Consider the following 18,913-nt stretch of genomic DNA (forward strand, 5'->3'; position numbering starts at 1 on the left):
TGGCTGAAGGCTCACTGGCTCACTGGCTGAAGGCTCACTGGCTCACTGGCTGAAGGTTCAGGGCTGAAGGCTCACTGGCTCACTGGCTCACTGGCTGAAGGCTCACTGGCTGAAGGCTCACTGGCTCACTGGCTGAAGGTTCAGGGCTGAAGGCACTCACTGGCTGAAGGCTCACTGGCTCACTGGCTGAAGGTTCAGGGCTGAAGGCACTCACTGGCTGAAGGCTCACTGGCTGAAGGCTCAGGGCTGAAGGCTCACTGGCTCACTGGCTCACTGGCTGAAGGCTCACTGGCTGAAGGTCACTGGCTGAAGGCTTTCACTGGCTGAAAGCTCACTGGCTGAAGGTCACTGGCTGAAGGTTCTCACTGGCTGAAGGTTCTCACTGGCTGAAGGCTCACTGGCTGAAGGCTCACTGGCTCACTGGCTGAAGGTTCTCACTGGCTGAAGGCTCACTGGCTGAAGGCTCACTGGCTGAAGACTCAGAGCTGAAGGCTCACTGAATAGCTAGCCTGCAGCAGAGTTTAGCAAACCAGTTTCTTCGTGTATGTTTTCCTTGAATAATTCTTATTTTAATGTGAGCAAATCTACCCTTTAATTGTCCTGAGCCACCACATCCCAGAACTCCTCAGCCCCTGCTTATCCTTTCTCTACCTCTGGACAGCAGCTCCCTTTCCAACTGTTAACACTCACCTAGTGCCTGCTGCTCACTCAGGGGTCACCTCACTTTCTACTCTCTGGCTTTACGGGTATGCTCACTCCCCACATCTGCTCCCTGAGGTGGAAATGGACACACCGAGTCCAGAAAGCAAAGCAGCAATCATCCTTAAAGTGTGCACGCACTCTGAGGACCTGTCTTCTCTTCTGGAAACAGACCCCATGGGTACCAGAGCTGGCTAAAGGATGTTCACACCAAGTTTATCACATTAACAGCCGCAACTAAGACACCTGACTTCAGGTCTGCCAGGAGATTTCCTGCAGAAAGCAAGGGAATTACTATAATCCATTTGCTGAAGTTTTATTTTCTGACAGTAGTCAGGAATGACCTTTGGAACAAAATGAACACACTACTAGCATGAGGTTACACTTCTTCTGCATATGTGCTCACTATTCAGAAATCACTGTTATTTTTAGCTTTTCTAAAAACCAACCAAACAACCAACCAAACTACTCATTAATACATGAGTCTATTAATATTTAGCTCCTAGCCTTTAATGCCAGCACTTGGGAGGCAGAGGCAGGCAGATCTCTTTGAGTTTGAGGCCAGCGTAATCTACAAAGCAAGCCCAGGACAGCCACAGAAAAACCCTGTCTGAAAAACCAAAATATAAACAAATAATAAATACATATACATATATTTTTTTCAGCTCCTTTACTATAACTGTTGAAATTTGGTGAGACTAGATGCGTTCAATTGCTCAGAGATTCAGATTGAGAAAAAACAGAGCATGGCAAATTAAGTAACAAAAGCAACATTTTTTTTTTCTTTAAAAAAAAAAAAAAAAAAAAAAGTCAGAAAGATATGTTCTCTCAAGTTCCAAATAGTTACTTCTTATTTAAAACTCATGAGGCCGGGGCAACAAGACACTGCAGCAGACACTTTAATAAGAATACAGAGTCCACACCAGAGGCATCCTCTGGGGAATGTACATCACCATCACAGTTGCTCTGTGGAAGAGTAAGATAAGGCTCTTGGAGTCCAGGTACAGGAGGGGATGACTTAACACAAGCTCACGGTTTACAATCACATTACATTGTACTAAGCACTCAAGACAGGCATATTAATAAAAAAAAGCCAGCTAAAAGGCATTTGCACGGTATGTAACACATTGTACAGTCTACAAAGTTCATGTATAACAGTAATTTTAAGTACTTCATTTCAACATAATAAAAATGAACAGGTAAAATGATTTCTCTCAAAATACTCATTTATACCTATGACAAAAATCAAAGGAACTTTACATTTAAACAAGTTTACATCACTGAAGAACCGCACAGTGGACAGGCCAACCGCACACACAAGACCAACAGTGCTGCACAAATAAAACGGCACTGGGCTGTCTCCTCCTATGACCTCCACACACTTTACCAATCTTTTCATTACCCAAGTAGGAAAAATTCTCCCATCATCCCATTCTTCAAAAGAAATAAAAAAAAACCAAACAAAAACCTCAAAAGTTGGTTCTGCCATCCACCTTAAGTATGGTTTTACGAGGACAAAGCAGCCCAGCATTACAGGCACAGCACACATTATCCACAGGTTTCTTCATGGATGTACATGGTTGGGCAAGCATTACTGCATCTGAGAAGGCACGTATCTGTGATTTAAGGCTTAACTGGTATAGTCACACACGGAAGCCGATGAACACACAGTCTGGAAATTCTCTTCTACCAAAATGGAATTTGCTCCCAAACTAGCTTTCTTATGTACAAATTTCTACTCTAGAGACCACTGAAAATTTCCATTTCTATGTCCACATGTTTAAAAAAAAGAAAAAAGAAAAACAAAAGCCATCTACTTCTCTTAAACACGTTTCACTATTAATCAAAATTACTAAAACAATTACCAAATTCATGAGTTTAAACATGTCATTGAAAATATGACCATGTGATTTCCAGATCTCTAAAAATATCTAAACAGAATTTCAGTGGTACAGATTAACTTTAAAAAGGTATCTGCAATAATCTCTACATAATCAATCATTCATTTGAGTTGTCCCTTGTGTGGACGCTACAGGACACCATAAAACTTACTCTGCAAAATAGCTTCTTGTTTCTTTAAGGTAATACATGGACATACTTCTTTTGTTGAATATATTCATATATAAAATACCTGACATTGATACAAATCATGTAAACCTCCCTTGGAAAATTATAGCTGGCCCTCATTTCTGGGGCCAAAAGCCTTGAATTTTTATCTTGTCAGTGCAAATCTATATTAAATATTTCAAACTACAGAAATAGCCAACAACCCTTACATACAAAAAGGATTTCTTAAAAAGGAAAATTATTGTGTTTAGAATTATAGAAATTATTTTTACATAAAAATTACCTGCCTTCCCATCAAATTTAACAGTTCAATTGTTATAGTATGAAAAGGGAGAAATAAAAGCTCTCTGTGCAAGAGCCACTACAATGGTGGTCACCTTACCGCTTCCCAGCACTACTTAATTCTTACTAGGTTTATGAGCTGTTTGACAATACAGTTTGTTCTTTTCCAGGAGAGTTTACTGTTCTTCAAGCCAAGATGGGGCATCCACTCCAGGGGTTTTCAATTTGACGTGGAACTGCTTAAGTGTCAGTTCAAGCTGCTTCTGATTCCCAGCAAAGTAGGCAGCAACAGCACTGTGGAAGAGGACCAACTGATTGCGCAACACTTTAACCTGCGGACAGGGAGAGTGATGGGTCAAGCATTATATCACAGGCAAGCAGACCAGCACAGAGATTCACTACATCCCCAATTCAAGAGTCACCAAAAAGCCATTCTAATAATGACATCATTCACAAACAACAAGTATATGATATCTATTGAGTGACTTTTTCAGTATCTAAAGGGGACAAGTCAGCTCAGGATGTTTTGGTTTTGCATTCCCAGGGATAGAATTAAGGGGCTTGCATTTGGCTAGGGAAATGCTCTACCAATGAGCTAATCATGCCCTGCCCTGTTAATCATTTCCAAACAACATTATTGAGAATAGTAACTAAAGAGCCCATCATATTCCCCTCTGGAGCTAAGTACACTTGGAACTATGTGAGTATAGAAAGGGAAACATTATCTGTAATGACCATGCTACAGCACACCAGCTGCACACCAGCTATGGGCAGCAGGGAGACTAAGCTTTACCTGACTCTAAGTAGGTTGAATATTTTTAAATGCTGCCATTTTTGTCTTGTAAGAAATCAAGTAGCAGCAAAAATTGCACAGAAAGTCCGTTTATTTAAATGTCATATAACTCTCAGTTATTTCCAACTACTTATTACTTGTAGTGATACCAAGAATACACCAAAGCTGTTTTTAGGTTGTGTGTGTGTGTGTGTGTGTGTGTGTGTGTGTGTGTGTGTGTGTGCACGCGTGTGTACACCAATACCCTAGGGATGAGGAAGCCAGAAGAAAACTCTGGATCCGCTGGAGCTTGAGTTACAGGCAACTGTGAGCAGCCTGGTACGGGTGCAGGGACCTGAACTCCGGTCTTCTAGAGGAGCAGCGAGAACCCCTAAGCACCAAAGCACCCCGCGGACTCCCAGGGCTACATTTAACCACAGAACAATACATCTATGACTCTTTCTTGAAGAAATACCCAAGCTGTTACAAAGATTTATGAATTAAGTTGTTTCCTTTCCTGAGGTTTTATTTATGAAATTCATTCTGATTTACACATCCAGAGCAATATTCAACCAAACTGAAACTCGGGAATTTTAATGATGTAAAATGATCTAAAATGACACCTAGTGCAGAAATAGGAAGCAGAATTTCCAATGTGATCTGACAACTGCATCAGTTATCTTCCTCCATTTCATCTGATCTGCTCTCAGCTGTAGTTGATAGCTTTCCTAGCAGGTATGGTGCCTGGACTTGATCCCCAACAACTACACTCTTGCTCACTCTGTTCTCCCCCCACCCCCAGTGTGTGTGTGTGTGTGTGTGTGTGTGTGTCTGTCTGTCTGTCTCTGTCTCTCACACACACACCTACCTTATGAAAATGAAAGGAAAATATGTAAAGAGCTTGATTACAGAAAATATAAATAATTTAGTAGGATGCTATGCCCCACACACATTGGGTAAAAGATTGAATCAATATTTTACCAAGGAATAGAGAGAGCTAAATAAGCACATGAAAACACATCCTACATCTTTAGTTATTAGGGAAATCTCCACCACTGGTAAAGATGCAGAGTAACTAAACCTCTCCAGCCCAGTTTCCGTATAGTTAAGTGTATGAATCCAACTACTCCACTCGTAGAAGGAATGGAAACCTAAGCACACACAGACTTACACACAGATGCTCGGAGTCAGGCTGGGTTAGCTAGAGTCAGGGGACAACACAGGTGTCAACCACGAGTGATTAGATGAACTGGGGTATTCCCATAAAATGGAGTAATGTTCAACAACAGAAAGAAACAAGTAACCGATTAAATGCAATATGGATGAGTTGCAAGAATCCAATGTTCTGTGAAAGAAACCAGAAGAAACGAGCACAGGTTGCTTGACTCCATTTATATGAAATTTACAAAGTACAGCCTCCCTCTGCCTAGGGTGTCACACTAGTGACCTACCAAGGGCACTGCCATCTTGCTACCTTGCTCTGCTATCAGAAGTACTAGCTAGGCCTATGTTTGCATTTCTGTTCTGGATGGTCCTTGAACTAATAACAAATAAGGAACAATGGTATTTGGTTGTGAAAGTCCAACTCCTACAAGGAAGTTCTAACTGGTCACTTTACTGTTGTTTGGGCCACAAGTATTTCCTGACCTGAAACTTAACTCCTAATGCTCTTCAATGACGGAGAACCAAAGAGTGTGAATGTAACTCACATGCTGAGCCTGCAGCCTGTAAAGAGCTGTAACAACAGCACTAACGAAAGCGAGCTGCATCTGCAGCATTCTAGCTACCCCACAGATATCACACAAGTCAGCTTCTTTCGCCAGCCTGGGATGTGACAACAAACTGAGCACAGAGACAGCTGAAGAGCTGGCAGTCACAAAGCTCTGACGGGGCATCTATTGTGCCTAGAACATCCCACAGTGAAACTTAATCCATGCAACACCACGGAAAGGCATGCTTTTAAAGGACTGAATTCTACTTGTTTTCACAACAGAACAATATGATACCCACAGCCACAAAAACAGTCTCCAACAACGAGAAGGCTGATGTGTAAAAGCCATCTAAAGAAAGCACTCTGGGCTGTCCTTGAAGACAGAACCAACCATGGTGCAAAGCTTTGAAGCTACAATAATAAAACACAAAACAAAAAGCCCTCCAAATGTAATTCTCACTTTACACCACAGACCACTTTTTCCTCCAACAGTTTTAACTTTATTTTATGCCAAAACAGGTCATTTGTTTTTCTGTCAATACTAAATATTATAACGTAGACACATGTTTAGTTTGGGTAGTAATGTCTTAAAAGTCAGACACAAATTTAAATAAGAGCATTAACTCACTTAACCACTCAAAACACTAGTAAAGAAAAGTAAATCCTCAATCCACTTATAGTGATTTAAAAACAGGATAGTTTGCTCTCATTTCTTGCCAGCTAGCCTGCAGTAAGGTATGCACTCAGTCCTGCTGGGCCTGATATATTACACACTATCTTGGTTATTAATTAAGGAGACATTGGATTATGAAGATAGCTCAAAGGGAAGAACACAGCTATGCGTACATGAAGACACACATTCAAAACCTTAGCACCTATATCAGAACAAGAAAAGACAAGAAAGCTGGGCGTGGTGCATGTACACCTCTAACCGCAGCCTGGAAGGAGAGGGACAGGAGGGTCACTGGGTTTGCTGGATGCAGCCTTGCTCCATGTTCAGTGAGAGAGACCTTGTCTTAAAGGGACGCGGTAGAGGACATAGAACAGGACATCCCAGGCCTTCCTTTGGCCTCTGCATACATGCATGGGCGACACCCCCACCCCAGCCCACGCACATAGAGGGAAGCCATTACCAAGTAAAAATACTCATCAAGCAGTATTGGCAAAGAAGTTACAAAACAATTTTTTAAAAATTAACTTTTGCAAAATCTTATTACAGGTTAAACAATTCAATTTGGGGGAAAAAAAAAAAACCAAAACATTACAAAATCCCCATTTTAGGTGTTGATTATGACACAAGTGGAAAGTCCCATGCTGGACCTCATATATGATCCAGATGCAGGGCCACTGAAAATGAACGGTACATGCAATCATCTTCAGGCTACGAGTATAAAGGTATATATTTAAGTAGATCCTGTTTAGAGCTGGGTTCCTTCACCATAACAATTATATATATATATATATAATTATATATGATATGTTATGTATATAATATATATAAGTAAATATTCCAAAATACAAGAACATCTAAAATCCAAAATACTCTGATCCAAGCAGATACTAGGAGACAGTATCCATGTGCAATAGTGTAACATCTGCACTATAATCATACAACAAATTTCAACACTACACAGAAGTATTATTTTACTTAATACTGCAATGAGTAAATTTATTAAATAAATTTTGTATTATTTTACTTAACCTGCTTCTTTGGAGGGAGGGTAGAGGAATGAATCCAGGGTCTTATGGATTTTGAGGCAAGTGTTCATGTCTCCAGTCCCTTGGAGAATATTTAAAGAAAAAAGAAACAAAACAAAACAAAACTTCTCAGCTCAAAAGTCAAGAAATGCCTAAGGCTAGACCTCCTGAAGACAGACTGGAGTGTGAGGAACTTGGAAATGTCACATTCCTGGGTGGCTGCATGCTTTTTCACCTAGTGTAACCTGCCAGCACTCACAAGACAATAAACATTTCAGAATCTTATAAACAAAAATGTGAAACTAACACTGGTAGCAGCAGAACTAGGGCAAGGATCTAGGCACAAGGTTGAACTAAGCAGAAGAGTAACTTTCTAAAGTTATAAGGATAATGCAATATTAAACCTGTGTATTCAGGTAGGTGTGTGTGTGTGTGTGTTGTGTGTGTGTGTGTGTGTGTGTGTGTGTGTGTGTTGCTAAGGATGGAACCCAGAGCCTGTGCACACTACGCAAGTACTCTGTGTCTAAACTACACCCCAGCCTCAACAGTAAGCTTTCATAGGTTTTTCTGTACATATAAAGCAGAAAAAAAAAAAAAACTTCCTAAACTACTTGTATCTTTAGAAAAAAAAAACTTAGTGGTTAAAGGGATAAATAAAACAACAAAAGCAGAGACTTAAAAACAAGAGCAAAAAGGGTAACTATTACAGGCAAACAATGAGACAACAAATTTGACAGCCTTTTAAAACAACATCAGAAAGAAATTTAAAATGAAATATAAATCACTGTGTGCTCAAGTACAAAGAACTTTCATGAAGATCTTCTTGTGAACAAAATGGATGAATTCTACAAAGAGCCATCCTAGCACCATCTGCCAAGTGCCCCAACCACACCATACAACACCTAATTGTTAAAGGCAGAACAACCCCCACAGTGGCTCCTAAGGCAGAGACAAACCAGGCTTTCTTAAGGAGCATGCTCAAAGATGATGCCAGTGGACAACACTTTCTCCCACCTACATAGCATCTTGGGAAGATCAGCACCATGAGGTTATTCCAATGAGTCCTACAGGTGAGCACTGCCCTGTGTACAGCAAGGCTGTAAGGCCACAGGCCTCATGCATAGCAGGAAGCTGCTCAACATATGAGCTATGCCTCCAGCCTTCTGTATGCCTTCTTATTCAGAGAATTACTTTAAGTTGGGCATCAGTTAAAATAAGTTAATATACATTATAATAAGCTATTAGCCTTAATAAATAGAGTCATTGTGAGGTACTTCAAAGCTATAACCTGCTCTCCCAATAAGTCTAGGAAATCAGAGTAACATTAGATATACCCAAATCCTGGAGCAACAGACTGCCTTAAGCATATGCATAAGGGATGCAACGGGGCACCCTGTAAGAGGACATCGGGTATTCATTTTTTTCCCCACACTGCCCTATTGCAAAATCGACATTTAGTGTTCCCTTTCCAGGAAGACACCAGAAGAGGATGGTGAGCAGGCTCACCGTGGCCCTCCACTAGGTTCCTGAACCATCACATGCCTGTCACACTGGAGAGAAGTGGGCCCTTCTCTCTGGGCAGAGAAGAAATACTATTAAGACAGAGGGTGGCCATGGGAAGGGAATGAAAGCAAGACAATGTGGTCAACTGAGGACAGGAGACCTCAACTTTCTGACTCACTGGGATTAGGTTCAGCAAATCACAGATGAGTAGGAGGTTAAAGCTAAAAGTCTTAGGAAATAGTGGTGGGGGGGGGGGGGTGGGGTGCTGATGAGGCACTGCCTCACTGATCTCCAGCACACAAATACAACCAGTTTTGAGTGTTGGCTAGGCACCTGCAGCCTCAACTTCTCCAGCCATGGCAGAAGCATCCCAAGAGCTCATATTTTTGAGGCCAGCCTGAACTACACAGTTAGAACACATCTCAAACAAATAAAACACTCAACACAGAGGCTTCCTCTCCTTAGACAAAAACGTCTGCTGCCGTCTCTGCTCCATTGTTAGCGCCCTTCTGTCCCACCTCCCTCCCTCCTGACTGCTCTGTCCAGATGTGATCACACAGATTGTTGCCCAAGCTTATTTTCCCATTATTGTATAGATTATTATGGTATATATTCCCACTATTCTTTCAAGACCTGTACACTGAACAGCATTGTGTGTAGCACTGTGCTTACTAAAAGCAGGGCTCTGGAGCCAGTTACAAGATTTGAATTCTACTTTAGCTGTGAGACTTCAGGCAAGTCACTAAACCTCTCTTGTCCCAACACAGTCCAGGAATGGAGTCCTAGGAGAATTCTTGGTGCTTGTGAGAAAACACCAAGAAACCAAGACAAGAGTCTTATGACCTTAGTTTCTTCAAAAACATGGAATTGTTCTTGGAATATGCTTCATACCCCTCCCAGGCATAGAAGATAGGAGTGAACTTACTTCAAATTATTCAGTCAGCTGTGCATTATTATTTGTTTATATGCCTCTATGGGAAAACATGTTTTTGCTGAGTGTGGCTCATCCTTCAGGTGTAGCTTATCTGTCACATGTGGCTTGCCTTTGCAATTGGACACTTTTACTCATGTGATGACTCTTAACCCTCAGAGTATAAATCGTCAGAAGCTATGAATAAAGTTGGCTATCCCGTGAGCCATTAGTCGGCCTCATTTATTGGCTTCATCCTCCCAGGCCCCACGGTCTCTACAGCAGCAAACACTCTGAAAGAGCAAACTTGTGGGTTACACAGTCAGAAACAATATGTTACACAAAATTAACAAGTGTCCTCTCCTTACAGACTACCCACAGAGCAGGGGCCCCTGACTGCTAGATGCTTGGCACTTTACAGACCCATCCATGCGTATTTCTCTGAGGGCAATTAAAACCAGTAGCAGTGACAACACAACACAACAGAGTGCTCTAAGTGAAGAAGGGCCTGGTGACGTGGGGAGGAGGCTGTGAAGCTGTGTAAGCCACTCATATGAGCATCCGAGCTCTGAAAATTAATTTTCCAAAGGAGCTGGGAGAGGCGGCAGCAGCCTGAGACAGAAGTTTGACAATCATGGCCTTGAGAGCACTGGTATACAGAGGTCCAGAGACAGGCTGCAGTAGCCATTTCCCAGAGACAATCCAGGAAACAGTGAACAGAACCCCTCTCGAATCATTCCTCCATTCCTGACCTCTTGTTCAGGATCCTTCTGTCCCCTCAGGTGCTGCCAAATCCAGAGGGAAAACCAGTGTGTGCTGGGAGTGCAGGAGGAGTTAAGGGAAGTTACTCACTGACGTTCTCTATCAGATGCAAGAGCAGATAGTGACAAAATGGGAGTCAAGAGTGGACAGAAAGTCACCCAAGGAGCAGAAAGCCTTGTGCCTCCTGGCAATTTAGACACTAGACAATATAGAGCTGACTGAAAACAAAGGCCCATTCATATCCACCATTATAGTCGCAAAACCGCTTTCTTGAATAACAATGTATTATAACATAATGGAACATTAACTTTTAAGGAAAATTATGTCAAGATAGGAAAGATGTTTTCTTCAAAGCTGCCAATAGCCAAAACACTAAGAATGTAACATTTATATAATTCCTGATTGTGTCATGGTTCTTCTTGCTATAGATAGTTTATTGTATGCATGTATATGTGTATGTGTATGTATATATATATATGTAAGAATATAAATGTGTATGTAAAAATAAAAATATATAATAAGATATATAAACAAAATATTTTCATTTAAAAAAAGAAAAATTAAAAAAAAAGGAAAAATTATGAAACTAAAATCTTATACAAATTCTAAAATTCAAATCTCATTTACTTAAGACAAAAAACTGCAAGCAGTAATATGCTCAGCCTTCAGTGGGAAGAAGGGCTGGGCAAACCTCATTCATACAGTACTTGCTCAGCATGTATAAGGCCCAGGGCTCACTGTTCAGTTCCACAAAAAAGAGGAGAAAATCAGGATTTTAAGTTAAGAGGACAGAAAACCAGAACGCTTTTTAAGATTTTCTTTTAATCACCCTCCTTAGCAAGTAGTTTTCTGACCACCCACAACAAAGGACAGATGGGTACCAACAGGCGCACACTGTCAAGTCATGACAAGAACCCAGCAAGCTCACAAGAAACAAGTTAAATCAAACACTGCTATTGTCATGAGATCCCACTCTGAAATCTTCACTAGCGATGACCAACCCAAGGGACAGTAACTTTGAAGACTTAATCAAGTACAGTCATGTTCCATTCAAAGTTCATACTGACCACTTAAACACAACACAAGTCACAAAACCTGGCAAATCAACTTGGGAGACACTCAAGGCTAGTAGTATCAGTGAAACATGGCGCTGAGGAACAGAGACGCCAGCCATTTACACAACCGGGTACCGTGCAGCACCATGGCTAGGAAGCGCACATTTTTGTAAGCAAATCCCCTATATACCCAACAGAAACCTGAAAGCCCAATCCTGCCCTGCACAGAAGTTGACCACTTCTAACCAAGAAGGACTGGAAGGCATACGTGCCCACGAATGCGTTGGAGGGGTGGAGGAAGGAGGACCAGAAACGTAGTCACCCTCAGACACACTGAGTTCAAGGCTAGCCAGGCCTGGGCTACATGAGACATGGGCTCAAAAACCTAAACCCCACATCCCCCAAACCAACCAAACAAAAATACGTCATTACAAAACCTGGTCAGCCTGGTGCACCTGTCACAGCCACAACTCACTGTCACCCCTGCTCATCCTCTGCAAACTGCTCTGTGGTTCTGGGTAGGAGAGGCTTGGATAAGTCTAATTTCAACATCAACCCACAATTCAGTTCTCTTCGCTAATGGTTTGCAGACAATTTTTGTCTGGTTTCTGAGGAGACAAGGAGGCACTACTACAACCACAAACACTTCCCTTGTCCTGGGGTTTAGAAGGACAAACAGCGATATAGAAGGCACTTATTTACCCACTAACTGGGAACATCTACCCAGTAGCAGATGACGTCTGTGCAGACGCTTTATAGCACGATTCCTACTCAGCCTTTAAGACGAAGAGCGGAAACAGCTGTGGTTACATCACATCGGCTATTCTCAGCACAGATCTGATCACCAGATTGTGAAGCAAGTAGGGAATTACAGGCTCTGACTGTATTTGGAAAATAGAGCCCTATTTTGAGAGTTATTTAGGAAAAATAGTGAGGCTTTTTTGTTTTTGTTTTTTCTCTGTGTACTCTTGGCTGCCCTGGACTCGCTTTGTATACCAGGCTAACCTAGAACTCACAGAGATCCGCCTGCCTCTGCCTCTGTTGAGATTAAAGGCTTGCGCCACCACACCCGGTGAGGCATGTTATTTAAAAGATTTTCTAGCTGTATATTTTTTCTCCTTAGAATTTATTTTATTTTAAATATCTATTTTTGTGTGCACACTCATACCATAATACATGTGATGATCCAAGGACAGCCTGCAGTAGTTAGTCCTCTTCTTCCACCACGTGGGTCTCCAGGACTGAACTTAGGTTGTCGGCTTTGGTGCCAAGCATCCTTACCTGCTGCAACACCTCATCAGCCCAGCGCCTGCTTTCTAATAGGAGGGGCTGGTTTTTGGTTTCTGTGGCTTTTTAGATACGGTCTCATCATCTTACCACATTGACCATGCTGGCCTAGAACTCATGATCCCCTGCTTCAGCCTCTTGAGCAGCTGAGATTACAGCTACATCTGGCTTAGATAGAATATTTATATAGATTTTAAAAATTTAATATGGCTGAGTGTGACGGAGCACACCTTTAATCCTAGCACTGAATTCGAGCCTAGCCTGTTCTGCAGAGTGAGTTCCAGAACAGCCATGGCTATGAAGAGAAACCCTGTCAATTCCCAGCCCCTCCCCCCGCCAAAACTCACTCCTGTTTCCATCCATATTTTCTCCCTCATAAGTAACTGATTTTATCCAATTTCTAGTTTTCCTTTATGCAAAGAAATAACATTTGATGATCCATTCTTCCTCCCTTTCGTACGTAAGTTACAGCGCCAGGCTGTGTGATGGTATGCACCTATAACATAGAAGCATAGGGGTCACGAAGCTGAGGTCAACCTGAGCCACACAGGAAGAGCCTGAAGATAGTAAGTACAACGCTACTTACATGTAGCGCTTTTCATTTAAGGGTATGCTCTGGTGTCTTTCTATCAATCCTTCTTTGTTTCTTATAGTTGTAAAATACTCTAATACTTGCATGAACCAGTTTATTCAGCTAATCTTTTACTGGTGATGCTTCTTATCTTTTCATGTCACAAATAATGCTGCAACAGGCGGGTCCTCCTCCTTCTTCCATCCACAGGCCTGTTTTGGTGTCATGTGGATTCCACCACTTCTTCTAAACATGTTTAAGCCTGTACATTACTGTTGCTGTCAGCTTTTGTCATATCTCTCTCTCTCTCTCTCTCACACACACACACACACACACACACACGCACGCACGCACGCGCGCGCGCGCGCGCGCGCGCGCTCATAAAAATGGTGGAAGAAAAGACAGAGGAACATAAAAGCCTCAGGAAAGGGTGGAGTGAGCGTTGTACAGCTGTATCTTCCAGAATGGAAAACCTCCTCCTGGACAGAGGCTCAGAAGACTCCCAAGAAAGCTACAAGTATCTTAAGACACCAAACCTTACCATGAAAGGTATCTGTATGTCCACATTCACTGCTTTACCATTGATGACAGCTAAGAATTAGAAGCACCTAGTGTCTGTCAACAGACAATAAAGAAAATGTGGTGCCTGTATACAACGGAATTTTATTCAGTTGTAAAACAACAACAACAAAAACCAAAAATGGAATTACAATATTTTTAGGAAAAAGGATGAAAAAACCAGAATCATTAGGTTAAGTAAACCAAGGCAGATTAAGAAACACAAATAAAAAATAAAACAAACAAACAAAAGACAAAGACTGCATATTCTGTCTTACTGGTGAATTAAACAAAAGAAAAAGGAAAAGAAAGGAAACAGGAGTGCTCCTAGCCATGGTAGAGGTGCTTTATTACAGACATGTGAGAGAGCACAGCCAGAGGCAGGCAGCGCTGGCAGAGTCCTGAGTGGACATGACCCTGAACCGTGTGAGGAAAGGGGGAGGGGAAGGGAGAGAGGAAGGGGATGGGGAACCGGTGCAGCAGCAGGAGGTCCAAAGGTAGAGACAGTGGGTAACAAAAATGGTTGGATAATATGGGGAAGAGCAGCCCAGACACCTGGGCTGGAGAGTTCAGGGTGGGGAGCGGGTTATGGCAGCCAGGAGAACTCTGTAACAGGTAGGGGCTGAGGGGATGCACGGGAACCTGGGGGCCAAGTCCGCTTTGATTTGTCAAACAGGCACCTCAGCCATTTGTCCCACGTTTGAAACCTAACAAGAGGGAGGCAAGATTTAAATGTGTGTGCATATATATACATACAGAGATACAGGTGTGTGTATATACAAGTGCATGCATATGCATACACATTTATACAGACACTTGTGTGCATGTGTGCTGTGACTAGGTTCTAACACTAAACTATAAGCTCTGAAGGGAGGATTTACTTTTCATTTAGTGGGTGTCATCAGTATCTGGACCACTATATATTTGAGCAGCATACAGTTAATGTTTGTTCAATGAAAAGCAAAGAGTAACAGCAACACAAAATTACAAAGCACACGATGACATGTGCACAGAAAATAAAGGTGCATGGATAAGAGAGTGCTCACAGGGTGCAAATCTAAGTAGGTTGCATTTGGACAGTGATAGCTCCTCTTGTGCTCAGCATCACACACTAGTTGTCTATCATAGTCAGGAATCTTAATTTGTTTACTTTTATTTAGAGCCAAGTAAGATTTTTCACCTCTATTACTTGGTCTCACTTGACCTATGTGAGTGAACATACCAAGTACTCAGAGTCCAGGTGTAGAAACAACTGTACAGCCAATCACTGGCATGGATACTTGAAAACACTAACAAGCTGCAGTTCTTTCTTTTGTCAGTAAGACAAACATTCGAAGAACGTACTTTCAGAGTGCGTGCCCAACATGCACAAAGTCCCATGCTCAATCCCTAGTACCACTCAACCCACATGCCTGATATCTCAGCACTCAAGAGGTGAAGGTCAAAGTCACCCTCAATGACATGATGAGTTTGAGGCCTCATTTGTTGCTCCACATTCTAGGTAATAGTAAACTCTGGACTAGAAGCAGGGGACCCTAGCTTTGGATTCCAGCACTGTAGAAAAAAGTCAAACTAATTATACCAGAGTATGGCATTCCCCTCAAAGGTACATGTAGTAAGCAAGTGATGCTTGGTCCTCCAAGTTTTCCAAATCTCAGTTTACACAAGAGCTGCACTTCTTGCTGCTACCTGGATGTGCCATGTCAGAGCCACACAGCTGCTGTCTCACACTGTGTGTGTGTGTATTTCACCATTTTCTAGTTTCCATGTACTCTTTCTTCTGCCCTACTATTTTATTTGGCCCTTTGTATTTTTTCTCTGAAATATAAAATTCATAATCCACAAATGAAGGAAGGGGGTAATGCACTGGACAAGAAACACTTAGGATTAGAAATTCTAGGCCAAGGAGAGAGTCCAGTGGCGGAGTGCCTGGCTAGCATGGACAGCAACAACAAAATCACTCATATGAATGTTATTATTTTATGCAAAATACTCTGAGTATACACAGCTATTGTGATATCAACCTCAGATTCAGAATAACTGATTTTTAAAAAGAAAAACCCACATTTAAAAGCTAAGTCACTATGACTTAAAATAGATCCAAAGTCCAACCTTTCTCTGACTCCCCGCATCTTTTCAAGCATTACAATATAAACTAATGAAACAAACCTGCATTTTGTGGTTATAGCTAATTAACAGTGTCTTAAGGTAAGAGCAATGTTATCTTTCTTAAAAACAAACAAACCTCTACTTTGATTTATAACCTAAATGGTTTTATTGAATGATTTCACATGTTTAACCCCATCCTAATATATTCATAGCCTTAAATACCTGTGATTTTAAGTGTAATTACACTTTTCCTTCTCTTTCCTGGTGCTGTACTAGCATCCAGGCCTCAAGCACATTAGACAAGCTCTCGACCACTAGCTACACTCCTGGCTTCAAATTAGCCTTAAATTAAACCATGTATCTCACATTCTTGGTGGTACCAGGACACAAGAGTTGCTTGCACTAATCTGTGTCTTACACCAACAGTAAGCCTGGAGAGACACACACAGCCAGTGTTGTGAGCCAGGGAGCCAGCCAGGACACACCGCCATGGCCAGGCAGTTCCTGCAGTGTACGGCCAATTTGGGAAGAACGCACACACTGTGTTGGTGAATGTCACGAGGGCTTCAAGGAGGGCACAGGACTTGTTTTCACAGTCTGTACAGCACCACACATGTTGGTTTTCTTTCTTTTTACTGAAGTGGCCTACGTTTTGTTTTGAGCCTTGAAAAAGACAAATGGTGGATAAACAAGCTGCTTTAGGTCACAAAATACCTCAAACACCTTAATTAAAGGTCTAAAAGGAGAAATGATGAAAGGTGAAACATTACAAGACTCTAGTTAACTCAGCCCTTACTGCTATTTAGTGTCATTTAGCAAACAAAGAAGGGAACATCAGAGACTAAGATGGATCGTATAAGTTAAAGGCAAGTAACTATGTCAGGGGGTGGGAAGGCAGAAAACATACATTAAAGCGGAACACAGGTTCTTATTCAGGGCATGGAGCAAGTTCAGATATGGCCACTTATTGCTCAGTATTAAGGGGTGCACACATACAGAAGTGTGCAACAGTACACACCTGCAGCAAGGGCTGAGAGAAGGAAATGAAGGGAGCACGGGAAGAACTCTGCCCTCACACCAGGGTCCAGTCGGTGCAACTGAGTCTAGGCGATCTCTCAGCAGCAGATGAGGCAGGCCTGCAGGGCCAGCGTGCCTGTGAGCTTTGACATTAGCACAGCAGCACCTCTCTCCTGCCCTTAAACCTGAGCAGCGCACCCCAGGGACTCATTTACAAGAAGACAATTCTGTATGATAAGCAAACCAGCATGTATTTTTGCTTAATTTATAAACTCTACTTAGTCTTTCAGCCCAGTTGTAGATTTACCTCTGAGCAATGTGACTTCAGAGACAACATTGTTAGGACACTAACACACCTCTCTTTCCTGACAAGCCCACACCCAGGCAGTCTTACTCCTTAAGTTCCCCAAGCCTAATAAAACCCAAGGTGCGCGCTTCTTTTGGGCAACTGACACTCGCTGTCTTGGCTCGCTTCAGCCCTGAAATTCACTTTGTTTGTCTGAGATACGGTCTCACATTGTAGTTCAGACTAGCCTATAACTGAGTATGCAGTACAGACTGACCTGCACGTAGTAGCCAGTCCTCTTGCCCCTCAAGGCCCCTCAAATGCTGGGACTGTAGGTAGGTCCGATAAATCTTTTCTCCTGCCTGTGCTGGGGGTTAAATCCAGGGCTTCATACATGCTAGGCAAGCACTCTACTGCAAGTTCTGGTCCTGAAATTCTTTTCTGGGGTGTAATAATTAAGGACCAGCTTTATCTGAGTGGTGGTCCCTAGGGGCAAGCTCCTCAGCTCCAGGTTTAGTAGCCCTGCTGCCACTCATATGCATGGCACAGCAAGGCCACACAAAGAACATACTGTAAATACCCTGGTGTCTAAAGCAGAGCAAAGAACCTAACTTACGGCCACTCTCACTTTTTTTTAAGTTATAAAAAGGAGCAACAAAGACACTAACACTACAACTTAATACCATGGCCACAGGGCTGACTCTCAGTTCCATACTGACGGACTTCCTGCTTTGGTTTTATCAACTATTCTAGCACCTTGTGCTTTGGCCTCTCGTTTTAGAAGAGCAGTTGGCTGGGGATGTAACTACATTGCAGAATGCTGGCTTATTGAGAACTACTACTACAGAAAACTACAAGTGGTGAGAACCAATATAACACACTCCCAGCTCCACAAAGAACTACAAAACCAGGCCCTTAAAAAATTAAATTATAAAGCAGCATATTCAATGATACTGTTTGTTTGTTTGTTTGTTTCCCCCCCATTTTTCCAGACAGGGTTTCGCTGTGTAGCCTTGGCTGTCCTAGACTTGCTTTGTTTGTAGACGAGGCTGGCCTCGAATTCACAGTGATCCGCCTGTCTCTGCCTCCAGAGTGCCGGGATTAAAGGCATGTGCCATCACCCCTGGCTAGTGATGGTGTTCTTAAAAAGTCAAGATACATTGAAGAAACAAACTAAACACAGAACAAAACAAAAAACCTGCATTGTATTTTGTTAAAATTCAGTCCCTAAATAGATTATTTACACCTGTGCCTAAGAGCGCCATTTTTAATTCAGAAGAAGTTTAACAGAAGAACAAAGCTGAACTGAAAGCTGTCACGGAGACAAACTATATGAAAGACAGTTCCTTTTGTTCTTTTCACTATTAAAAATAAAAAGGGTAAGCACTGTTACAACCCCCCAAAGTTCTCTCACAGAGCTAAGTTTTCTGGGTGGGGGTTGGAGGCTCAGACGCCTTTCTCTGTGTAGCCCTGGCCATCCTAAAATTTACTTTGTAGACCAGGCTGGCCTTGAACTCAGAGATTTGCCTGCCTCTGTCTCTTGAGTGCTGGAATACAAGGCATGCATGCGCCACTACCTCCTGGCACAAAGTCTTAAATTATAGATAATGCTTACATTAACAGTTT

General features: G+C 42.1%; 1 protein-coding gene across 4 annotated transcripts in view; it reads right to left on the minus strand.

Annotated features, from left to right (window-relative positions):
- Positions 1 to 2,487: 2,487 nt before the first annotated feature.
- The window catches only part of Arfip1 (ADP ribosylation factor interacting protein 1), a 79,371-nt gene continuing 62,945 nt past the window's right edge, over positions 2,488 to 18,913 (minus strand). For all 4 annotated transcript variants that reach the window (XM_051157379.1, XM_051157378.1, XM_051157376.1 and 1 more), the window contains one exon: positions 2,488 to 3,380. In XM_051157379.1, coding sequence (XP_051013336.1) covers positions 3,225 to 3,380 — 156 coding nt within the window. In that variant the 3' untranslated portion in view covers positions 2,488 to 3,224. The remainder of the gene's footprint in view (positions 3,381 to 18,913) is intronic.

This window comes from Acomys russatus, chromosome 15 (genome assembly GCF_903995435.1).
Source record: "Acomys russatus chromosome 15, mAcoRus1.1, whole genome shotgun sequence".
NCBI lineage: Eukaryota > Metazoa > Chordata > Mammalia > Rodentia > Muridae > Acomys > Acomys russatus.